The sequence below is a fragment of the Tauraco erythrolophus genome, chromosome 26 (assembly GCF_009769465.1).
Source record: "Tauraco erythrolophus isolate bTauEry1 chromosome 26, bTauEry1.pri, whole genome shotgun sequence".
In the NCBI taxonomy this organism is placed as follows: domain Eukaryota; kingdom Metazoa; phylum Chordata; class Aves; order Musophagiformes; family Musophagidae; genus Tauraco; species Tauraco erythrolophus.
This window is the reverse complement of record NC_141490.1, coordinates 944,816-969,458: the sequence shown is the minus strand read 5'-3', so window position 1 is coordinate 969,458 and position 24,643 is coordinate 944,816. Positions and strand designations below refer to the sequence as shown.

At 57.1% G+C, this 24,643-nt stretch overlaps 2 protein-coding genes across 6 annotated transcripts in view; one reads left to right on the top strand and one right to left on the bottom strand.

The window, feature by feature from the left end:
* Positions 1–2,657: 2,657 nt before the first annotated feature.
* Positions 2,658–7,363, bottom strand: PAFAH1B2 (platelet activating factor acetylhydrolase 1b catalytic subunit 2). Of its 2 annotated transcripts, none has more exons than XM_086626891.1 (6): positions 7,304–7,363; positions 6,343–6,430; positions 5,649–5,738; positions 4,682–4,798; positions 3,677–3,799; positions 2,658–3,042 (listed from the first exon to the last, which is right to left on the bottom strand). In XM_086626891.1, the coding sequence occupies exons 1-6, from the start codon at positions 7,330–7,332 to the stop codon at positions 2,764–2,766; spliced, it is 726 nt and encodes a 241-aa protein (XP_086483017.1). In that variant the 5' UTR covers positions 7,333–7,363; the 3' UTR covers positions 2,658–2,763. The 2 variants fall into 2 exon arrangements, with proteins under 2 accessions (XP_086483017.1, XP_086483018.1); XM_086626892.1 differs by having other exon boundaries at positions 7,313–7,332.
* A 619-nt stretch (positions 7,364–7,982) lies between these two features.
* The window catches only part of SIK3 (SIK family kinase 3), an 82,177-nt gene continuing 65,516 nt past the window's right edge, over positions 7,983–24,643 (top strand). For 2 of the 4 annotated variants that reach the window (XM_086626886.1, XM_086626885.1), the window contains exon 1: positions 7,983–8,174. In XM_086626886.1, coding sequence (XP_086483012.1) covers positions 7,983–8,174 — 192 coding nt within the window. The remainder of the gene's footprint in view (positions 8,175–24,643) is intronic. The other 2 variants (XM_086626889.1, XM_086626888.1) reach the window with 1 other exon arrangement.

The following is a 24,643-nucleotide window of genomic DNA, read 5'->3' as shown; positions in this document are numbered from 1 at the left end:
GGCCATCGGTTGCCCGGAGCTGGACCCAAAGCTTTTCCACGCGCCTCGCGACGAGGCGCTCGGCTTTCGGTACTGGTGAGCGAGGTGGGGGGGAAGCCCTCCTTGCCCTCCCACGCAACCTTGCGTCTGCGAGCCGGTTTCTTACTGGGCAGCAAGAAGCAGAGCGAAAGTCTGAGCAGAAAAGAAGCTGTCCTGGCATTCCTTACGGTGCCAGCACGCACCGGAGGTGGCTACGAGCAGAGCAGGAGGGCCACGAGCAGGGAGCCACGCACGGGGGCAGCGCCTCGGCAAGCCCAGCCTAAGCAGAGCCAGCAGAGCCGTCGGCAGCCGCGGCGCGGGAGGCTCGGGAGCCTGCCAAACCTCCCGGTCCTCCCGGCGCCCTGCCAAGAGGGCCTGGATCACCGCGGAGCGCAGCCGCGTGGAGAAGCCGGAGCTTTTTACTGGAGAGTATATCCCTGGGCAGCATCGCCTCAGCCAAACGCAGCGACAGCGGGGAGGGACGCAAGGATGCGCGGCCGAAACTAGCACGCTGCATTTTCACACCGGCCTAGGAACCCAAAAAGCTCACAGGGAGCAGGACTTGTTTTGTCCTGTCTCCTGCAGGGGTGCGTGGGGGGTGAGATAGGCCCTTTCCCAGGAATCCTCCACTGCAGCACATCTTTAATGTTTGCTTTTCCACTCTCCCTTGCCCCAACTTCTCCAGCAAGCATCTCACCGGAAGCGTGAGCAGCGTTCCCTTAAGGCCCGTCCTGCAAGGCGGCGGAGCTCCGGAGCGCGGAGGCTGAGCGAGCCCCGGGGATCAGCGCGTCCCTGCTCTGGTTCGTGGGGGCAGGACCGTAATCCCTCCTCCACCACAGCACTCCGAGACCTCCTGCCGCGGGTCCTGGCAAGTGGAAGGCTTCACCTTTCCTTCATCTGTGCGTAGATCACACACACTGGAAACAAAACACACACTACGCATGCAATCCAGGCAGAAATCCTGCTACGGCCAATCCTACAGGAAGGGGGAAAGGTAGTGGGGACATGAAAGTATTCCTTAATGCTAGGTTACAGACTGCAGCAAACACCAGCACCCTTCAGTATAAAAAAGGGCAGGCAGACTATACACAGTACCTACATACTCCATCGCAGCAGGGCACAGCAAGCAACCCGGGCACCGAGACACCCCTCGCTTGGAACACGGAACGAAGTGCCCACTAAAAAGCCATCCGTTCCTCTCCGACTCGCCTGCCGGGACGAGCACGCGTGGCCGCAGACCCCGTGGCGGGAGGAGGCGGGAGACCTGTGTCAGCAGCTCTCGGCCACCCACCGAAGTGCCAACCACGGCGAGGCCTGCGGGGCACCGCCACGCTCCGGCTCCGGCAGGCGTGCTGAGGGGGAACAGCCTGTCTTCAAAATTGTTTTATTTATTCATCTAGGGCTCTGCCTTTCGGGTCCAAACCAGTTTTTTTCTGAAAAAAAGGAGAAGCTTTCACTTTTAAATGAAAGGCTGATTTCATATGATCATTAGTGGACTACAACCAGCCCTGGCAACAAAAAATACCCAACAAAATCCCACCTATTTGCAGCCCGGGCAGGAGGGCACCCGCTCCTCCGGCTGGCTCCCTGGGCTAGAGGCGAGGAGCAGCATCCAGAGCAGGAAAAGCTACATCTTGACTTCACTTTTTACTGTAAGAGGCTGCAGTTGCTCGAATAAAATGTTTATACAAGTAAAACAGAAGCGATAAAGAAATATACACCTGGAATCTGTAAAGCTTCGGGCTGCTGTGGGCCCTGCAGACAGAGGGTATTCATACGGGTTTCCTTTAGAAAAAAAGGATGTAACAGTCATACTTATTAGGGGGAAAAAAAAAAAAAGGCAGCCAACGAACAGCACTGAGACTGCAGAGAGCCCTGGGCACGGGCATCTCGGAGGAACGAAATGGCCATTCTAGAGTAGTGAGGAAGTGACTGCCTGGTGCAGTGTTCACTGGACATTAAAATCCTAACGGGAGCAACTGTAAAAAGCCAGTGACACCGCACCCAGGCAGGAGCAGAGAACAGGACAGCCAGCAGCACCCGAGTGAGACTGCCCAGGGAAGGCTACGTGGCAGCGAAGGCGCCCGGCAGCAGGCGTGGGGAAACACGGGCAGGAACAAGCGCCTGGGAGCGTCGCACGAGTTCGGTTAACTGGCTGTTTCTGACATTTCTGAATTCCAGTTTCATGCTGCTTGGGAAGGGAGGAGTGAGAAAGCAACACGTGTCACTTTAAACCCCCCAGGGGGAAAAACCCAACAAAACCAAACCCAAAGCAACTGCAAAAGGTGGGACCGAGTTTGGAAAAATGCATCTGCTCTGGCTTCTGCAAGTGGAATGTGATTCTTTTTCACAGGCTAAACACACAGAGCACAACCCCGCCGCCAGGAACGGTGAGCCGGGAGCGGTGCACGGCTGTCGGAGACAGGCTACAAGGGTTCTAGGACAACCACGGACCAACAAGACATGAGAGGGGCACGAGTGACAGTCCTGTTCTCGGTTTAAATGAGGAATGGTTTAAAAGTAAAACTCTTCTCCAGCTAACTGCCTCCTGCAATAAAACCACCCAAGCCGGCCCTCGGATGCACAAGACCAGTTAAACATCAGCCTTCCCCCTCAAAACACTCGGGACGAACATCCGGTAGCATTCTACAATGGAAAGTGCTTTAAGAAAGAAGGATTCTGTAGTGCCAGTGACAGAACTGATCTGATGGGCTGGATGATGCTGTTAGCGCCGACGTCAGCTGCTCAGGCCAGGGCGGCTCGTTTCTCCTCAGGGGTCTCCTCCAGCAGCTGCATGATCAGTTCATGGAGGGGTTTGCAGATCTTGGCATAGCCTCCTCCCGTCAGGTGCAGGAAATCGAACATGTCGTGGTACGAGATGGTGCCGTCCGAATGCACGAAGCCGGCGTCCACATCCAGCAGCTGCACGTTGGGCAGTTTGGGCAGTGAGGCTTTCAGCAGGTGGTTCACCTTGGCGTTCTTCTGCCGCAGCGAGTTTGGCTTCTCCCCACGAGGCAGCAGGCCCTGGCACGAGAGGGAGGCAAGGAAGAGCTTCATACGACTTTGATGGCATGAAGCCGCCTGCGTTCCCTTCCGATCCAGGTGCCTTTTGGGACGTGAGATATCTGTGACAAGGGCAACTCACCCCTTGAACCAGACCTTCTCCACTCAGACCTAATTTGAAATGCCACTGAAGGAGCCAGACGAGCTACAAGCCCAACTGGCACAGCACCCGCTGGCTTTTTGGTTTTTTTTCCCCTTAATTCGTCAGTCGTGCTCTTTCTACAGGCCTCCAGCAGCGCGCTGAGTGCCATCGCCCAGCTTCCCACCAGGAGAGGCCCTGGCTAACCCCCAGGGCAGGGAAGCCAACTGGGGTTTCCAGTCTTGGCTCTGATCTGGGCACCTATTTTCCCTCACAGGGCTTCTTTAACAAGGTTTCTAGGTGGGACAGCCGTAGCGCTGACAGGCTGGATCGCGCCCGTCCCTGGAGGGACGGAAAGGATGGCTGCTGTGAAGCCAAGCGCACGAAGCAGAAGATAAGGAAAGCGACTGCCCTCCCCCGTACCGACCAGCAGCCCCCAGTATCACAAAAGCGTGGCACAGAGAACGCCAGCCGTCCTCAGAGCAGCTTGTTTTCGCGGCGCTCCACGAGACGTACCAGGACAATCACTTTGGCCTGCGGCTGCTGGGCGTTTATCAGGCGCACGATAGCCTCGATGCCTCCTGCCACTTCCTCGGCTGTGTTCTCGTAGTTGTTTGTTCCAACCCAAACAACAATGACCTACGAGGAGAAAAAAATGTTTGCAGCGCTTTCGGGACGAGTTGTGCTGGGCTGGCTGGCCCTGACAGGCCTGTGCAAACATCGCCTGCGGCCCGCGGGACACACCGAGCCCAGACTGCCAGAGGTCTCCAGCTGTCACCTGTGCCCATCTCTGAGGAGCACCTCACGAGCTCCTGGTTCGGCCCTCGCTACGGATAAGGAACTGGTGCTACTGAAGCTTTTCTGGACAGCCCACCTCACTTCAGAGCCCCTTGGCCAACGTTTGCAGGAGCCTACCTTCGTCAAAAGAGGGTACCACAGATGTACGTGGCATGGCGTCAGCTCCTCAGGGGCAGGGACAACCACCCAGCTCTGCTTTTCGCTTTAGAAGACTGGGAACTGCTGAACAGCAGGCTGGAACGCGAGCGACACTGCCGCCCTGCCTGGGGCACGTGCTGCCCAACAGCACCTTGGCGCTCCGTCCACACCTTCGGAGCAGACACTCGCCACAGGGCTGCAGCTGTAGGTGCTGATCCTCACCGTGCACCCCGAGCAGCCTCGCTAACTCCGTATCAAACACCTCACCGTTCCTTCCCAGAGGCCAAGGATGCATCCGAGGCTTGGGAGAGACACCGCAGCTCCAAACTACGCCCAGCTACAGTAAATCACTGGCCTGGTCGAAGAAGGTCTCCTGTATTTACTGATGACATCCTCCGACTCGCACACTCGGCCCCGTAAGCCCCGTGTTACAAGACATCTCTGCACCCAAACACCCAGCCTGACGCACACCCAGCCCCACGGCTGCTCAAACAAAACCTTCCGTCCAGAGCCGCAGCTCGCTCAAGCACTGAGCTCTCTTCCAAGGCAGCACAGCGCTGCCTGGTTTTGCTTTTCCGCCCATACCTTCGGTTTAATGTTCTCCAGTTCACCGTTCTTCAGCCTCCATAGAACGTGTCCCGTGGTGTCCCCACCAATCCCAAAATTCAGCGCGTGGAGCGGTGAGAAGAGCTCGCGCCAGATCTGCAATCAGAAGCCAAGGTCCTGTTTCAGCGCAGCGTCCCCGTCGTGAGCGACACTACCCAGACAAGCAGCGTCTGCTTGTCAGTCCTCTCCTCACTACTCAGCCCTCTTCGAGGGCACCCGGAGCACCCGCCAGGCTCCATCCAAAACTTCCCGTCCCCAAAGGGCGTTTGGGCATGGGCGAGACCTCACTCGGGGGCCTCGGAGAGACAGAGGTGCTGCTGTGCCAGCACCCCGTCCTGCCACACGGAAGGGCAAGTGCTCTCCAGCCATGCCCAGCTTGACAGAGACACGGGCAGTGCCAGGCCTGCGGCAGAGCACCATGGCCCAGGCTTCCCTGGGTACAGGGTGTCTGAAGGAGGCGTCTGTGGCCTGCGGAAATCCTCTTCATCACCAGGTAACACAACCAGAAAAAACTGAGCAGCTCAGTGTTACCAGCACGGTGGAGCAGCACAACTCTTCTTTGCCCAAGAGTTTTGCAGAAAAGCCACCGTGCCAGTGCCCACAGCAGCCCAAGCGCCAGCGGGTGAAACGCGTTGTGGCCGCACAAGATACAGCGACGGAGGTTTTGGTGGGAGTCTGGAATCTGAGATTCAGGGAAGCAGCAAGGGGAGCTACACCTGTGCCAAACGGAGGCAGTCCATGCTGGCTTCAGAGCCAGACTGCCAATGGCTGGCAGCGGCACACTGCCGAGGCTTTGCACGGCTCTGGGAAGGTAAGGAAGCAGGGCACAACAAACCCGAAGAGAGGGCAGGAGGAACTGTCAGTGTCACACGTGGTGGTCAGTTACTGAGCTGGAGAGAAACACGCCAGGTCCTACAGCCCCACCACCCTCCTCTCTCTAACGCACCTCGTACTGCTGCAGCAGCTGCACCATGGAGTCGCCCACGAAGAGCACGTCGGGCTCCTTGTCTTTGCAGTCCAGGACAAACCTGTTGTGCTGTTAAAAGAGAGCAGCAAGGTGAGCTCCGGCTGGCGGATCCTCGCGGGAGCTCTGCCGCGGGACAGAAAGGGACAGCTGCCCAGCCAGTGTGCCCCGCTGCCCAGCTGCACCATTCCCTCCAACACCCCACTCCGCGTTGGGTCACCCCTCCCGACTACACCTTCCCCGCAAACACCTCGGGGGTGGCACGAGCAGCACCCACACCCTGCCCACGCGCCGCGGGAGCCTCTCGGGCACCCGTGAGATTCACCAAGAGAGAAAGTCACAGCCAGTTGCTGCGGCGGGCATCCTCTGGCCACTCCTCCTTGCCGGGGGCCACGCCGCAGGGCAGTCCGGGCCTCTCCCGTTTCCAGCTCCGTCACGCCCTCGCAGAGACACGCGCCGGAAGCGCTGCCCTGTGCTTGTTTGACAGAGGGGCTGGCCATTCCTTCCGGCTAAAGGGCCACCCGGGCCAGGTTGGGGAACAAGGCAGCTCGCACGACCGCACTGCTTTCCACCTGGCTCCATCACCACCAGACGTGTTCCGGCAGCCTGCCGGAACCCGGCGGCCCCCCAGAGAGAGGGCTCAGCCCCGCGCCACCACCGCCCTTCCCGGCCTCACCTGTGACATCCACCTGTCATCTCCCTGGATATCTTCAGCGGCATGCGGGACCGCAGCGGGATTCGAGTCTCCCTGGCTCATGGTGTTCCTGCAGAAAGAGTACTTCCGATGAGCTGCTTCCAGCGGCTCCTGCAGCCTGCTGGCGCGGGGAGAGCGGCGGGCTGGCTGGAAACTGCCCGGCTTCCCGGCATTCCCGATGGCTAATTCCCACCCGCTCCTGCGCGCGCTGCCTGCTGGCTGGCACCTCGGTGCGTTTCACTGCACGCAGGACCGCCAGCCCGAGGCATCTCCCAATGGAGCGCGACGTGACAGGACCCACGGGGCACGTTCCGGAGGCCGCTCTGCAGGAGCGCGGCGATGCGGGGCTGTAACCGCACCGATCCGTGCTCACGGTCCGGGATCAGCCCCGGGAGATCCCGCTTACAGCCGCTGCACCCCGCGGCCCAGCTGCATTATCCGGCTCCAGGGACGGCGCATCACAGCGCTACGGATCCCGCAGGATCGGAGCCAGGAGGAGCACCGGGCGCGGCGGATGCCAGAGCCCAGCGCAGCCCCTGCTCCCGAAGGGCAACAGCGGCGGCCCCGGGCTGCGGAGCGCGGCAGCGGCGAGACCGGGGCCACGGCGTGGGGCCGGGCTGACACCGCGCTCCCCTTTCGGGACCGGGAAGGGCGGCGACACCCGGGGCCCTGCCCCCGGGCAGCGGCACCTGCGCCCCGGCGGCGATCAGTCGGTCACCGCGGGGCCGGTTCATACGGTTTTCCCGCCGCCGCGCCCGCCCCGCCGGGGCAGCCCCTTCCCCGCCGCCGCCGTGACGGTGCGGCCGCCGCCTCCCCCCGCGGCCGGAATGGCGAGCGGCCGAGCCGCCTCCCGCGGGGCGGGACCCCCGGAGCCCCGCGCCAGCTCGGCCGCCGGGGGCTGCGCGGCGGCTGGACGGGCCCGGCGCCGGCGCCGCGCACTCACGGTGGCTGCGGCTGCCCCCGCGACTCCATGGCGCTCTCGGGCGGGCGCCTCCCTCCCCTCGGCCCGGGCTCCCAGCGCGCCTGCGCCGCCGCCGCCGCTTCCGCTTCCGCCGCCGCCGCCCGCCAACCGCCGCTCGCCCCCTGCGCCGCTTCCGGCCGCGCTGCCGGAAGTCCCGCCCGGCGCTCTGGCCCGGCTGGCCTCTAGGCGGCGACTGGCCGCGGCGGCCTCGCGGTGACGTCATTCTCCCGGCGGTGACGTCAGCGGCGGCGAGCCGAGGCGAGGCGCGCCCAGGGCGGCGCGGACGCCTCAGGGCCCGGGCCGCGGGGCTGCCCCGTCCCCCGCGAACCGCGGGGAGCGCCGGTGCCCGGCGTGCCCGGAAAGCCGTCACGGAGCAGCTGTGACGCCACCGTGACGCGGCGGTGACCAGAGCGTCAACGCGGCGGGGCCGAGCTTTCCGCTCGGTTCCGCTGCGCGCGCCCCGCGCCCGCCACGCGGGGGCGCCCCGCGCGCCCCGCCCCGCCCCGCCGCCAATGCGCGCGCGTCACGGCGCGCTGCCGTCACTCGCCCCGCCCCCCGGGGTTGCCATGGCAGCCGCCCCCCCCCTTCCCCCCCCCCCCCCCGCGGATGAGCTCACGCGGTGCCGCAGCCCCGAGGGGGGGGGTTTGCTCCTCGCGACAAGATGGCGGCGGCGGCTGCAGCGGCGGCGAGCGGCGCGGGGGGGCCCCCCCCGGCCCCGCGGCTGCCCCCGGCGCCGCCGCCCCCGCGGCCCCCCGGGCCCGCGCGCATCGGCTACTACGAGATCGAGCGGACCATCGGCAAGGGCAACTTCGCCGTGGTGAAGCTGGCCACGCACCTGGTGACCCGCGCCAAGGTGAGCGGCCGCCGGGCGCTGCCGGGCCCGGGCCCCGCGGGGCGGCTCGAGCGGGCGGAGCGGAGCGTGCCCCCGCCGTGCGCGGGGCCGGGGCCCGCCGGGGCCGCCGGTGCGGGTGCGGCGCGGCGCGTTACCGCGGGTCGGAGCGCAGCGGCGGGCGCGGGCAGAGCCGGGGCAGCTGTCACCGGGCCCCGGGCCCCGGCCGCGGGCTCGGCGGCACCGCGGTGCGAGACTCGCCGGCTCCCGGCGCGGGGCTCTGTACGGACCGTCCTGCCGGCCGGTCTGTGTCCGGTTTTCTCCGCGCAACCGCGGGGTGAAGCAGCCGGGCTCGGGCGAACGCGGGGCTGCCGCCCGACGTGAGGGCAAGGCCGCCGGCCGGGCCCGGGGGGACTTCGGGAAGTCGTTCTTCCCGAGGCTTCCGGGGCCGGGCAGCGAGCCGCCAGGAATGGCACGGAAAGGGCTTACGGAGACAGCAGTGCTACCCCACAGGTGTCCTCGGTACAGGCTTCCGTCCCGGGCCAGCGGCCCCAGCGGCTCTGTTAGCCCTCGGAATGGGGCAGGACACCCCAGGTACAGGCTTCCATCCTGGGCCAGTAGCCTCAGTGGCTCCGTTAGCCCTCGGGATGGGGCAGGAGACCCCAGGTACAGGCTTCTGTCCCGGGCCAGAGGCCTCAGCAGCTCCGTTAGCCTCGGGACGGGGCAGGAGACCCCAGGTACAGGCTTCCATCCTGGGCCAGTAGCCTCAGTGGCTCTGTTAGCCCTGGAATGGGGCAGGAGACCTGTGAGGAGCAAAGGTATGGCCGCAGTAGTCAGGATTTTTGCCTCTTACACCGTGCTCTTTGTGTGGGTCTGGCTGCGTGTGCCAGCGCAGGCTGCCGGTGGCAATACCGGAGTCTTCTCCAGAAAGCGTTGACAACTGTGATGGACGCAACCTGGGGATGGGAACGCAGTGGGGAGCGGGCAGGCCTGAACCAAATCCCGCTCACCTGCGCCTGCCCTGGCTGCCCTGGGAGCACCTTGGAAGCGCCGCAGATGGAGGCCGTGCCGGAGGTTTTGGCTTGTATGCTTCCGCTGCCCGTCGGTACGTTTCCGGAGTTACGTTGTATGGAAACATCAGTATAGATCCAAAGCGACTTTCGTTTGTTGGAACTCTGCCTTTTTGCCCGGATGACTGTGTAAAATGAATTTCAGGGGCCGTTTACAAATCGGTTACTTCGCACCTCCTGGCCAGCTCGTTTCCGAGTTGGGTTGTGTGTGTGGCTTGTAGAAGGCAACGTCTGTTCTGCACCTGAAGCGTTAGGTGCTGCAGTCTGACCTCCACTCCACGGCTGCCCTTCCATGAGGCCTTGGCCATTGTTTCCCCGTTACACAGCTGAGCTTTGCTGATAGCAGCAAGTTCAGGTGCTTCAAATTCAGGAGAGACTGCTCCCCTTGAGAAGAGATGGCTCGTGCGGCTGCCAGTTGCGTTCATGTTTTCAGCCTCCCTCCTGGAGTCAAGGCTTCTCTTGAGTGGCACCAAGTTTGCGAAATGCCAAAGCAGAGGCCGTCTTTTGCATGGGAAGAGTTGATTTTTCTGAGGAATGGCAAAACGCACACAGATTTTGACTGGAAATCCTGTTCGATGTTGGCAGGGCTGAGGCCCCGTTTCACACGTTTTCATGGACCATGGAAGGGGATGCTCCGCTTGGAAAACTCGTGCTTTGCTGAAGAGTGGTTTGCACTCATTGCTGCTGCCGTGGAGCGACCGAGGATAGTTTGTTGGCTCCAGGAAGCAGCACAGCTCTGTTCTGGTGGGACGGTGGATTTGGCAGCTGCCTCCGAGCCCAGCGGAGTGTGCGAGTCAGTACAGCCGCGGGTTTGGTGTGCCTGCACGTTCCCCTGCGCTGCTGCGGGGAGGGAGGTGCCATCCCCCTGAACTCCCGGGAAATACCTGGGCTGGAACAACTGCCATCTGTTTGGCTGTGCCGGTGCCTGGAAGGCTGAGCTGGAACAGCTTGGAGCTGAAACTTGACCTGGAAGCTTTCTCAACTCTGAGGTCAGGTTTCCTTTCAGGTCCCCGCCTGTGAAGAGGAGTGTGAGCGAATGGATTGGGTTTTTGCCTGCAAACCCTGAGCACTGTTGTTTCAGTACTTCTCCTTCACCAATGGAGCCGTCGCTACTGGCTCTGGGAGAGGAGTGGGGAAGGAGAGAGGAGCTGCTGCTTCAGGCTCTGGGATGCAGGAGGACAGAGGGGAGGTATTGAGGGTAAAATGTGTTGGAAAGGGCAAATCTGTGTGGGAAGGCTTTTTTGAATGGCAGCGAGACTACGAAATAACGCTGCTGAGGGCTTGTTTTCGTCACAAACCATGTAGAAAAAAGTAAAGCCTTGGCAACATGGTCCTGTTCAGTGATCTGAAAGAATTCTTTGGTCATGAAACGCAGACGTAGCCCAGCTGCCGAGTGTGCTGGCAGCCCCTTCCAGAGGTGATCCCTTCCAGTAGTAGCTGCGCAGAAGAACGGAGCAGCGTTCAAATATAGCCACCAAATCCCTGCACAAGCTTGACCCCGTGTCAGTCTCAGAGAAAAGCTGGCTTGCTCCTCACGGCCCCTCCTCGGGAGCCGCGCTCGCCGGTGTCTTGGAAGGAATTCCGATGCGGGTGTCTATAAGCCTGGAAATACTTTGTACCCCGTCTTTTTAGACCTTTTCAGGAAGGTGGGATTAATAACCGCGCGGGTTTGCGTTCGTGGCCGCGTGTGCGTTTCGAGGTGGGCTGCCAGTGGGGCATCGGAGTCTCTTTTCCTTTCCTGGGGGCGTTTACCCGGTCAGGCGGGCTCTGACATGGCGTTTGCAGATAACAGCTGGAGCAGTCCTGGCTTGCGTCCCCTTTTCCCTGAAAAAGGAAGGCAGGGAATGTTTGGTGCCTGCCCTCGTGTTGAAGCACCGGGATCTTTCTAGCCGTTTTGAAACAGAGGGCTGCGTTCATTTACGGAGAGGAAGAACGGGTGTGCTGTGCGCGCCTGGCACACGTGGCTGACACCAGTTTACGTGTAACTGGGTTTCACAAGTTGCCCGTGGGTCAGCAGCGTGGGGGGCACCAACGAAAGGGGAATGTTCATCATCCTAAAGGGCAGGAGGCCTGTATTCATAATTGTCCCTGCTGGAACCGACGGAACGGAAGGGAACAGTCGGCAATTTATGCATTAACCAAGCTGGCAGTTTACAGTCAGTCCCTGGTTATGCAAAGCAGGAGTCTTGTGCCCTGCAAGAGAGCTGTTCTGATGGCTGGGCAGGAACCGGAGCTGCTGCTGACCAGGATTAATCGGGCACCTGCAGGATATCTTGCTGCATCTCTCCTTTTCTGGTTCCTGTCTTCTGTCCCCCTTGCCTTCATCTCTTCTCATCTTTCACAAGAAGCCCTTTCTTGTTTCTGCTCTCAAACCCTCCCGAGTGACCTACTGAATGGATTGTTTTCCACGCAATTTCCATTTATAAATCATCCAAGTGACTTTGTTAGAATTCCAGCTCTGTTCAGAAACTGGAGTTTTCTGTCATGCCACGTTTTTTCATTAGTGTTGATCAGTGCATGTCCACAGAAGGATGCTGCGAAGCACATACCTACTGTTCCCCTGCACTTCAGTCCTGAGGAGCTGCTGAGGATGAGGAGGGAGGAGACGGGTCTCTGTGGCTGCTGTGCGTGGCTGAAGGCTCTCTCTGCTCCTCTCCTCTTTCCCTTTTGCTGGCTACAGCGTGGCTGGAGACCTGCCAAGCTGCCGAGCGTACCTGCCGCGGTTGAGCTGCCCCTCTGGTGGTGTCGCAGGTAAAGTGTTACGGTCAACCTTGAGCCTTCCCTCCTTCTGCCAGTCCAGCCCCTTGCACTTCACAGATGGAGTGTTTCGGTGGGAAATGCCTATTAATTTCCGCCTCCGTCTTTCTCTTGAAGTGGAGATAAAAATCCACGGTCCTGGAAGAGCATGGCGACCTCCCCAGTCCGGTGATCTTCCTGCTGTGCTGTCTTAACTTCTTCCAGGATGGTTGTCCGCTCATTTTTGAGTTCCTGAGCGTTTTAAATAGCAGCTAGGCAATGCCAGAGCTAGGAACAAGTTTGACTGTTTGTGTGAAGTGGCATCCTGTTTAAGGGACTACCTGGAGTTGTCTTCTGGGATAGTAACCCCAGCCCATGGTGCTTTAATCCTTGGCAGAACGTAGCCCTTCTTCTAACGTCACAGGCACAACTGGAGAAAGGCAGGAATTAAGCAGATATTCTTTTGAGGTTTTTAAGGAGCCGAGCCTTTTCTGGAGAAGGGAAGCATCTCTACTTTTGCTTGGAGAGCATGTTCCCTTCCGTGAGAAAACTGGCTTAGTTTCTGTGCTCTGTCTTTGGTCGAGTTGGAGTCACCAGCACAACACATTCTGCAGCTGTCTGGTTCTGGCGCGGTGTGCTTCGTAGCGAGCCGCGTGACGGCCTCGCATGGGCACCTTTTTAATCGTTCTCCTTGTGGCCCTGAGAAGGGCTGGCAGCTGTGGATCGCTGATTCCTCGGCATCTGTCACACTGCTGCTCACAGGGCCTTTGTTCCCATCACCTGCGCGCCGCGGAAGGGTCGTGCTTCAGTTCTCGTTTGGCACGGAGGTTCGGTAAAAGCCTCAAAGATGGACATGGACTTTGGCTCTGCAGAGTTGCCACGGTCGGGATAAGAGGGAATATTTCTTATTGCCACAGTGGGGATAAGAGGGGATATTTCTTATTGCCACAGTGGGGATAAGAGGGAATATTTCTTAAACCTCGTAGAGGCATTAACTGTATCAACTGCAGGCTGAATTAGTGACATTATATGTTTCATTACAACATTTTTCTTGCTCTAGCAAATAACATGCAATTACCAGGAGATTAATGCAAGAGTGTGATTAAATTTGAGACCAGGCTGCTTCTTGATGACTCTAACAGCGCAGACATGGAAGCGGGGCCAGGAGAGCCAGCTGACAGAGGCAATATTCCTGCAGGGGCAGGGTGAATGAGGAGGCCTGTGCTGGCCTCTTTGGGCAAGGGGAGTAGTCTGAAAGCCAAGATCATTAGTACCTACTTCTCTGCTGTGTCGTTAATTGGGGGGTGAGGTGAGTACATCTTTTGTACCTCTTAAACCTGACTGCTTCTCACCTCCTGTCCAGTGTCTCTTCCTTCTAGATGTTTATTGTGCTGGAACTTTGGGCCTGCTATGGCAGGAGACAAGGTGAAGCTGTGGGAGCAAAGCAAACACCAGTCAACAGGGTGGTGGTGTCTCGGAGCAGGCACAGAACTTGCCCCTGTGAGGAAAAGTAGTTGCTGCTGACAGGAGCTGGAAGAGGAGCAGCTGTGACACAAAAAGGGATCGGCGTTTCGTTTCTTGGTAGGTGCCTTGCAAAGGCTTAGTGGATGACGTGGAGAGCTTGTGTTCTCATTAGTGTTTGAAGGAGGATGGTGTTAGATGGAAATACGGAGACAGCAGCGTGTTGCTGGGAGACTGGGCTCCTTGAGTGTTGGATGTTTTCACAGGGAAGCAGCAGCTAAACTCCTTTTTCCCCACATGCTCTCGCTGGGTCGTGTGTCAGCCTTGTGCAATGGCAGTAGAATCTGCTAGCCCAAGCAGCTCCCCTCTCCTCTGGCAAGAGGATTGCATAACCGCCGCCTGGTTTTGCCCCATGAAAGGGGAGCTTTAGGAAGTTGCTCCAGTGCTGCCAGCAGAGTAGAAGCTACGGTTTGTAGTGGAAGTTCTCCCTGGCTGAAGAGATTCTCATGTGAATCGTGGCTTCCTCTTGTGAGCACCATGGGCCCTGTTGTCCGTCAGTCCCACCGCCGTCTGCGCGGCGCTGCTTTCAGCTCCGCGTGCAAGAGCAAGGGGCAGACTGACTCCGGTGTCTTCCTTTGGAGCTTGCTTGGGTTTAATTTGGAAATTCTCTAGTGAAGCTGTGGTACTGGTTATTGCAGACAGGGCCTTTCTGCTCCTCCCAGTCCAGAGGTTTAATGCGCTGCATTAAGGCTGAAGGCTGATTCATTATTAGTCATTGTGTCTCTTTTTCTAGTAACTCTGACCCCGAGCCTCTATGGTTGGGGCTAAACCTCACACTCTGTGATGGCCATCAAAGGGGCTCCATGAAAAGGGAATTACGTGGCTTCAGCCAAGTTTCAAAGTAGTCAAATCATCCTACCCCACACAAACAAACTCCCACACCCGCTGGAGCTGGCACGCTGTGCTCAGAAATAGCACCGCGTGTGCCTGGGTGTGCGGGGGGAGCTGAGCCGAGCTCTGCTCTGCTCGTCGGCAGCACTCAGAGGGTGGGCAGGAGATCCTGGGGCACGAGCATCTGCCACTGAGGTGGATCTCGCGGGAAGCCCGTTGGCCTTCCCATCACGTTTGGTGGCACACCTCGCCGGACCTTATCCTGAAGTGTTCAATTCTTACACAGCACATGGACGGATTACGCTGACATGTTGCTGTTGCTTCTGGTTATTTTGGCGGCCTGAGCATCCAGTGTTGGGGACAGCTACCAGTCTGGGCAGCTGCAGTTTGGATATGGAGTTATGCTAACAGTGGAGAACTGGAGGAAAGACCTGGTCCTTGCATGATACAGGTGTGTTTGGAGTGAATCCAGTGTCCCTCTGTGGGAGGTGCAGAACTTTACCCATTTGGAGGAGCTGATGGGCAGGTGCCGCAGGAGAATGAAGTGAGGATGCGGATGCATGTCCAGAACACTCTTCTGGCATGGTGGAAGGTGCAGCTGAGGTGGGACGTTTCACCTCGCTTTGGATATGAGTGCCTGGGGTTGGCTGGTACGAGAAGGTGGCTTGCCTGGGCGGTGATTCAGCGCACCCTAAAACAGATCAGCTGAGCAAAACTGCCCGTTTCTTTCCAGGGAGCGGAGTGGGAGCCTGGCGTGACCAACTTCCCAAAGCAAGGCAGCTGTGTCCTGCCTCAGCCTTCTACCCAGGGCCGGCTCGCGGCAGCGGTCCGTGTGCGTTGAGTTATCGCCCTGGTTTGCAGATGGATGAGGTGACTGGCCTCGAGTTTGATACTGTCGTGCGGAGGGTGACTGTGTTATTGGCAGTCCAACTTAATGTTTTCATCACAGTTCAGTGTCTGCTCGGTGTTTGCTGCTTTCATGTGTGGTTTGGCAACTGGAAGGTCTGCCTTCAGCTTCGTAAAGTATCTGATGCAGTTCTAGTACATTAATTATCGAGTTTCGGAGATGGCTTAGAAGAAAAGGAGTCTCTGTAGGGTATCGGCCTGCGACGGCGGGCCCGGAGCTGGAGGCTAGAGTGGTTTGACAGAGAGCCAGGCACAGGACGACTGTCAGAGCTCCATTAGGAGAACGCACGCCTCGGCGCTACTGGGAATAAAAGGGAATGTGGGGCTGCGGCAGCACATTAAAGCATGTCAATTAAAGTCTGGATTTGGAGGCTGCTTATGTCTGCTGCCTCTCAGCAAGCAGATGGATGTTTCCTGTCCCCTACTAGTAACTTTTAAAATATGGTTAGTCCTGTTGGAAGTAGTTGTGAACGAGACAGACCCAGTGAAGTGCTTTCCAGGCTGAGAAAGCGCGTGTGGATTTCTGCAACGCAGCGCAGGACAAGTGCTCTTGAGGTTTCTCCTTGCCGAAGGAAGTCCCTCTCAGCTTGTGCCCACTCTTCGGCTGATGTGGACTTCCAGCTGTATCGCTTCCTGGAGAGCCTTTTCCCAGGCGTGGAATGCGATGTGCAGAAATACGTGTGTAACGTGTGTAGAGGTTTAACAGTGATGGGTGTGTGGAAGAGCCATGGCCACTGCACTGTGGGCACAGGGGTTTTAAGGCTCAGGGATCTGCTGTCATGTAGCCCGAAATGTTTCTAAATTTTCTCCTGTGTCCAGGCTCATCAGGCTCCAGTGTGTTTCTGGTCCCTCTCGGGGAACAGTGTCTTTTGAGCCCTAATGCTTCTCACCGATGGGCAAAGGCAGCTGAACTGGAGCTGACGAGGCTTCACTTAAAAGCTAACTGTAGCATTTCACAACATCCAGGTCTCTTTGATGGAAGCAGCACGTTGGCAAGCGGTATGTAATTGTGTGTGAAGTCTGAGGAGATAACACGCTGAATGGCAGCGGTGATCCGAACTCTAAGCCGGTTCCTGCCTGTGGGACGGAAGGGTACTGTCTGTTCGGGTGTTGCGCCGCTGTGGGAGGCTCGCGGGAGTCTGGAGTGGTGCTGCTGCGCAGGTCACCCTTGCTAGGGCAGCGTGTGTGCTGTCCAAGGGGAGGTGGGCTTGGCTGTTTGGATCTTCTGGGATGTGGGCTGCATTATAGCGACAGCGAAGAGATAGGTGAAAAAATGCCTCTCCTCATCCCTGTGTCTGAAGTCTTACAAGGACGTTCGTCCGCGACGCCACTTGTCACTGCAGGTGTGTTTGTTTCTCCTCGTTGCTGCCCTTCAGGAAAGGGTTTACGCTTACCTTTGCCTTGAGGCCTGGGGTTGCTGCTGCCTTGCAGGTAGAACAGTCCAGGCAGTCGCCAGCTCAGCTGCCGAGCTACGTTAGTAGCCGCTCTGCCGGCCAGCCGAACCTCGACATGTCCCCTCTGTGGGTTTGTGCCTACCTTGGCAGCAAGCAGCACTGATCCCTGACCGTGTCCATCGGTATCTTTGCACTGAAACGATTGGCTCTATGGAAAAGTGTTTGCCTTTGGGACAGCTCCCATAACTGACTGTGTTTCCCAGATTGTAGTTTAAAGCTCGGTAGCAGTGGCAGCCACCGAAGATGAAAAGTATTAGTCTTTGTACTTAGTCTTTCCTCTCCAGATGTGCTTGTAGGAAATCCGTGGACTGTAATCTGGCAAGTGGCTCTGTCAGGGTTATCAGCTCGCCTGGAGTGCCACTGACGGATGGGATCCCGGCAGCACGCGCGGCGCCTCCCGGCCGAGGCTGCTCCTGACTTTCGCTGGAGCCCCGCGGGCTGCCGCAGGGAATTGTTCTGGCCTGCCTGGGAAGGTGGAAGGGGCAGTGTGCTGTGTGAGTTACGGTGGGTTTTCTCGTTACCAGGTGGCCAGAGACAATAGTGTTCTTCTGCAGGAAGCTTCTGTTGTATCTGGGATCTTCTGCATCCCTGAGGCTGGCAACAGCTGTAGCTGCTGCCAGCAGTTTTTGAGGTCGCAGGGCTCCCCCCTGCTCCCCCCAAGAAGACTGATTATCATATAGCTTAGCTCCTACTACTGGTTTTTGTTGCCCATGCAAACGTACCGTTAAACAAATAGAATCGTGACCCAGTAGCCGTGAAGGAATATGTTCTTAGCTGAACAAAGCCCGTCTATGTTCTTGCGTCTCACGGATTTTGACACAGTGAGATGGTTGTTGGTTGTACAGCAACTGTTTGTTTTCCAGCACAATCTTATTGGAAACCAATCAAAATCATTCTGATTCGTTCCATGCACAAAGATGTTAATGTTTGGCTTCTGTGGTGGTTTTTTTTTCCTCACCTGAGCTGCTTTGGGAAGTGTAAGATTAAAAAAACCTCAAGACTTTTCCTTTCTACTAGTTGGTTCAGCTGTTTTGTTATTAGGAAAGAAATCTGAAGTTGGTGGGGGAGAAGGAAATCACGTTAGCTACCCCCGTGCGTTTGCTGTGGCGTGGGCGTTGCGTGCCCGCTGCCCTGGCAGAGGTGCAGGGGATGTGTGCTTCCCACAGCACGGAGGTACGTGGGCAAACCTGTGCTTGCTCAGAACAAGCTCTTTGCTTCTTCAGCCGAGTTGAGGCTCCCGTGACACAGTAAGAAGACAGGCGAAGACTGACTGTCGGTGTTTTCCCACCTGGGAGGTGCTGCTGCAGTTTGAGTCATTTGCTCGACAGTGTGGGCTTCGGTCTCTGGTTCCCGTTGTTTGTGTGTACACGCTGCTGGTCCCGATTTGGTACCGCAGACAGAACTGGATCCTTGCTTCCACCTCCTGTTGACCATTGAGATAGTTAGGTAGGAAGTTAGCTCCTTCACTTGAGCTCCAAGGAAAATATGGTGGTTCCGGAATTGCAGTATGGGATTTGAGACTGTTCCACTTTTCTTTTAAGACAAGGACGAGATGCAGCTGCGAATTATGAGGGTGATTAAATTGTCTTGTTCCTTTTGATAGATTTTCAGAGGCCTGGAAAACCCATGTGTGGTCCCCAGCTGGTGAGTTTCCTGGAGAAACACACCCTGTAGTCCGCCTTTTCTGGTGGTAGTGGTCACTCTTGCATGCCCTGCTCCGAATGCGATGACAGCAAGACAAGCGGTTCTGAAAAATTGTTTCTGAAGGCATGTTGGCAGCGCCCATGGAATAACATCAGGTTCGTACCAAGTACTGCCGTTGGGAGAACTTCAACTGAGGATCTTAGAGCTGCCTGAGAACATATGGAAACTAATCGTCCTTGGCGTGCAAATACCGTTTGTGTTTTCACAGGACGAGGAGGTTAGTGGGTGACTCTCGCAAGAGACTGTAGAGGCATTAAGGGATTTACGGACTGTGTTTCAGTGTCTCCAGGAGCACAGGGAAGCAGCTGTTAGTACTGCTTTCTAAATAACACTGTGGGAAATGGCAGGCCTACGGTTCATCTTGGACTTCAAGATGTCAACATGCTTTGCTCTGTGAGCAGAACCGCGTATTTGGTGTTGCAGACGGAGGTTTGCAAAAGTCCTGGGCTGTTCTGACCACCAGAACTCCAGCATCTTGCCAGTCGGTGCCGGAGTGAGAGCTGATGTGGGAGCATGGGTGGCAGCAGGGGCTCAGCGCTCCCGCTTTGGCTGGCAGGTTATCCTAAGACTGGGATTATCAGATGTTGCAATCCAGATCAGGGCAGACATGCGTATTTTTCTTTTAGAGCAGTATTTGTGAATGATGGTCACGTTTATGGCACTTTTGCAGGGCTTCATGTAAAGGCAGATAGACACCACATCCTGCGTGTCCAGGGAGAATACCTCTGGAGTGCCTAAGTAGAGTGCCTAAGACATCCTGACATAGGTGAGGCAAGAGAGACTTTCTTTAATAGAGGCATAACTAAAGTTGCCTTGAAAAATGTTCTTGGCCAAGTGACCAGGCAAGGGCAGCATGGGGCCAAACATGTTCTTCATGTGCACGGGTGGTGGTGGGGCTCCTTGTCACCATACTGGTAAGCAGAAAGGTGCAGAGCGTTGGTAGTTTGTAGTTCAGCAGGAAATTAGTGGGAAAACTAAATGTGTCAGAGCTTTCACCATGGCAACAAACCTCAGCTCACAGCACAGCAAGGCAGAAACGGGTCAGGTCTGCACGGAGCAAGGTGGGAGCCTTCTCAAGGCTGTACACCAGCATGTCACCGAAATTCCTGGCCAAGAAGAGCTGCCTTCGATGTAAAGGGCTGGTAGGGTGACGGTGAACCTCAGGATTTGGTGTCAGGGATTGGAAGTGAGCTCTGCTGATCTCAGCAAAGCATCTGACTTGTTTTTTAAAGGCTACAGTGGATGGGAATGTTTTGTAAACTCCAAACAGTCCTTCAGATTGTTTACCTTTCCTTGATCATTATTTGTAAATAGCAGAGAGGGGCTGTAAGACTGCTTTGTCCCAGAGTGCCTAATTTAGTTGCTTAATTCCTGGGTTTGTAAACAGGCCACGATTGCACTAGCACCGAATCACGTTCTGAAGGCACACCATCAGTTTGTTCGTCTGTCTTCTCGTTCTATATGCTCCAGCGTTTGGGGCTCTCCAGTGAGGCCAGTGGGAAAAGGGTTGAGCAACACCAACGTCATCGTTGACATGTAGAAAAGCTGTCTCTGCTCTGTCCCCTCAACAGCGTGTCTCAACACAACTTCTCCCTGCATGGTTTGGCCATCCCTAGCCACGTCCCAGGTCGCGGTGAAATACACGGGCTACGAAGGATGCTGCTGTGATCCTGCTGCCCAGAAGCTGTTTTCCTCGGAGGAGTGTCGGAATGGGTACGGCAATCCCTGCCGGGCTCGTCACGGGTCGTGACTCACATGCTTGGTGAGAAGGGGCAGCCGCTGGAGGAATGCCCCCAGCCAGGCGAGCGGGGCGGACGCGGGCTCGCGTCTCAGCCAGGCGCTGCTGTGGCTCCGGAGGCGCAGGGGACGGGGTGCCAGGCAGACGTCCTGCGCCTGCCTGTCACGAGCCCTTCGGAAAAAGGGAGAAACTGTGGCTGGGGCATCAGTTTTGCGGAGCACAAGTGTTAAGAGGGGAAAAAAGCAACTTCAGAAGTGCTAGGAGAGCAGGAATATTTTACAAAATTTGCTTATTCCTGTCGTCTTCTCTTAGAATTTGTCCTCAAGGCAAGGGCGGCAGCTGAAGTAGGGTTTTTCGCTTTACACTCCGCGTTTTACCAGTCTGCTTTACGTGTCCCACTTCGTAGCCTCATGGTGTTACAAGTGACTTAACTGTTTCGTGTAGATGCCAGCCTTTCCCCAGACGTCGTTTACGGTCACGCTTAATAACTGCATACGCATATGCTGGGTGGAGAGCTGCTCTGCCAGCGCTGGCCGGGAGCTGCCCGCGGAGCACGCCGCCTGCTGTGCCCGGAGCAGCCCGGCTCTCGTGGCAAGTCCTGGTGCGACGTGCAGCAGTGACCAGGTCTGGGCGTCTGGGCCCTGGGCAGGGAAACGCTGCTTCCTGGCGGATTTGCATCCCAAGCCCTAAGTCAGCAGTTTGGGGTTGTGTGTGGTAGGGTGCCCCGGCTTGTTCGGGTGAGTCATCATTCAAATAGTCACCGGAGCAAACGTGCTTGTCCAAACACGAGGGGCTCCGCAGAGGCACCCAGGCAGGCTGTTCTGCCGCGAGTTACGTGTCTCTGAGGCAAGCAGCAAAAGGCGTTTTTGTTTTACCACGTGTAGGTCTCCAAACTCAAACCTTGTGCATTAGTCCGTGTGATAAGGCCGCCTTTCTTGCTGCTGAAACAAAGCTTGCTTCCGGTCCTCCCAGTTCAGATCCTGTCGAGTTGGAGGGAAAAGCGATTTGGGCTGAGGGAGTGTTTTCCTTGCTGGTCCCAGAACAAAGGCTGCTCTGCAGAGTCTCCCGTGGTGCTGCCAGCTCCTCTTCGCAGGTGGAAACCTCAGCTGTGCATCTGCGTGGTTACAGTGGCGTGATTCCGTGCCTAGGATGCTCCAGTTGTTGATTAGACCAGGAGGATCAACTCTGGATTAAGACTGCTTTTCGGTTTTTGCTAGGCTTTTTTTTTTTCTTTTCATGTGTTTCAAGATCTTGAGCGGCAATTCCAGTCTTCTGTTGGTTTTGATCCTTTGGTTTCAGCTGGCTTTGCACAGAAAAGGGTGTGAGTGGCGCTGCAAGAGTGCCACGTGTTGGTAGGAGCCTTGTTTGTGCTGGGCTGTGTCTTCAGTTGGGAGTTTTCAGGCTCTCCTGGGTAGGAATGCGTGGCTCCAGTAAGGAAAGTTTGACGTGTGACTGGAGCAAGTCGGGCACCCCGACCCGCCGCCGTCCCGCCCCCGCGCACACCGGGATGCGGTGCGCCTGCCGGCGGTGCTGCGGGCACGGGCCCCTCTGCCGGGCTGGGGCTGTGTGCCACGAGCGGGCTTTGCCAGGCGGGAAACGCAGACCTGTGCAGGAGGAGTGCTGTCGTCTCACCGTGGTCTGCCTCCTGCCGTGGTCTTGCCCTATGGTCGCGTGTGGGATTCCCTCCCAGAACGCCCTCCCTGCGGACCACCACTGCTCTTCTGGGTTCTCTGGCTGCTGTTTGTGTCGAGTGAGTCAGTGTTAACAAGCCGCCTGTTTATGGCTCCGCCGCCGAGCAGAAGGCATCGCAGCGACCCTGTTTTGGCTTTGGACAATGTTTTGCTTTGCGACGAGCCCCTCTGTCCTTGGGCTTCATGTGGCTGTGGCCATCGGAGCGTTCGCCCTGGCAGTCAGAGGGCAGGCACAGCACCGGGGCAGGTGCAGCCCGGGCACGGGGCTGCCATACCTTGTTGGGTCTGCGTGGAGCCACTCTGAAAAGTCAAGGCCAGGTGGGCTGCAGCTGTGCCGCTGGTAGCACACTGCTGGCACGGTGCCGTGGGGTGCTGGTGCTGCCCGGCGCTCCTGGGCTGCAGGGGCAGGGTGGGCAGGTGGCTGACGGAAGGTTGTACAGCTGATGAGAGGCCAGGAAGAGAATTCTGCCCTGCTCTTAGGCAGGGCTGCAGATGACCTCTTGCTGGCCAGGTCCTGCTGCTCTGGCCCTGGCAGTGGAGCCCGGGTGTTGGTGACTACATGGCCCTGGCACTGTCAGGTCTGGATGCTCGCAGCCTGTGAGCAAAGACCTGTTCTGCGTTTGACTGAGAACCGTGCCGCTTGGAAGTTGGAGCGAGCACGTCTTGGTGCAGGCTGGGCCACCGTGGTGAAAACTACCCCTCTGCGATGCATCGTCCATTTCAGGTGGCGTTCCCCTTTGGATTTGTGGTGTGCCCTCTCCAGTTTTGGCACTGAGCTCATGTTGTGGGAATCTTTCTCCCATGTTTGGCAAATGGGGAGCCAAACGCGCACACAGTTTCATGCAGCAACTTCCTATTGATGATGCTTTCAGAGTAGCTGTTGTTTATAAAACAAGGGATCTCCAGCTTTGTTTTTCTTCTCTCTCTCCAGTGCAAAGTAAACTCTTGGAACTGAATTTTCCATGTTCTGACTGCTTGATAATAGTTGTTGGAGTCTGTTGCTGTTGGTTCAAACCCATGGGCCAAAGGGAAGGCTGAGCTCTGCGTATCTTTGATGTTTGTAAACTTGTGTGCAGTGTCAGTCCTCTGAGGCTGGATGGAATTTGGGTGACAAAAGGTGAGTGAATAGGAAACACTGAGATCTTGAGCTGAGCACTTACAGCTTGGCTCTGTGTGTGATACTGGCGACAGTGGGAAAGTCTTGACGCAGCCAGGCTCTGTTTCTGTTCTAGCTGGAAGAGAAATTCAGGTGAAATGGGAAGAAGAGGAAGAAAGGAACGAAAATAAGTCTATCCTCCCTGTTTGGTCTGTGTGTGTTGTGATGCAGATTGTACAGCATGGACGGCGTTGCAAGAAGCTCTGTGGGGAATGAAGGGCTTAGGGATCCGTTGAGATCCTCTCAAGCTGATGTGCACCAAGTGCCTTTTCATAACGTTGCCAAGCCAGTTCCGTCTGGGTGAATGGCGGCGCGGGCCTCTCCGCACGCTTGGGCTGCGTTCCAAAGTATTCCAGTCTCGTGCGCACGAGAACGTTTCAAAAAAGTAAATCCCTAAGCATCTTCTGGTGATACTGCTGTCGTTACTCTGCTGGTGGTTTTCGGAGGTTGCAGTCGTTCCCTCATTCTGTCCTCTCCTGCCATGTGTCTAAGAACGCCCCTAGAATTAATGCCAAGCGCAGCGGTTGGAAGCCAGGTTGACTGACGCCTTCGTCAACCAGCTCCAGATCAGCAGGAACAGATACAAGATACTCGGTCGCTGTTGGAGCTGATAGTGCCAGAGAAATATTTAGCACATAGGTGACGCTTCTAATCTTTAAAGCGCTTCATAAACATTGGCTAATCCCCCAGTGCAGTTCTTGGTTGGCAACCTGTCTGTCTTCCCTGGAGAGAGCAAATGGCCCCAGGACTGCGGGAAGCTGCCGCGCAGGGCTGTGACAGAGCTTGGATTTCAGCGTGACTTTTTGGAGGTATAATTCGAGCTGCTGGATCTGCTGCTCCTGTAACCCGACGCACGCGAACCGCCCGCGGTTCTCGCGTACCCGCAGCGGGGACTCCCTGTCCTTGTGCCCGGGATGCTGGGCGAGGGAGGAGCAGGGGAGTTGTTTTTGAGTCCGTGGGCACACTTGCCCACCACTCTTTGTTAGCTCTTCCTCGGCCTTTCTTGAGGGCCCCCGACGTGGCCCTGGGCCTTGCCAGCTGCAAGGACTGCTGAAGACGACGCAGCCCCAGGAAACATGACTGGAAAGACAGTAGCTACACAGGCGCATCTTCAGTGGCGCGGCCGCTACCGGCTGACTGAGTAGAAGAAATCTGGAGCAGTGCAGAACATTGTAGGCTCTCATGATGTTAGCACGGGTGTGAACGACCAACAAGGTAACTTCAGACATCAGCAGTTTGTTTTCTAGGAGGTAGATAGCTGCCAGCTTTTGAGTAACTCCCTAGAAGAAGGTGCTTGATGTAAGAGAGAACTTGTTTGTTGGCTGGACACCAGTCAGCCTTTGATTTGCTGGCTCCGTGATGGATGCTTTAGGGCCTTGGGAGTCAGACTGCCCATGTGCCCCTTTATTCTCAGCCTTGGAAGGTTTCTGGTTGTCCAGGGCTGCGTGTGTGACCACGGGACACGCTGAGAGTCCCAGCCTGAGATTTTGTTTCAGTAAGAATTACAGCCAAAGTTCCTGTAAGCTCTCGCTTACTTTGCAGCTGTGATATACGTGGTTGTAAACTCATGTAGGTTGGAATTTCGTCTTTCAGCAAGCTGCCTTGTGCACCTGTGATGCACTTTAGATCCACAGTTGATAAAAAGCAAATTAGAAGTCAGACGTCTAATTAGAAGTCGTTGGGGAA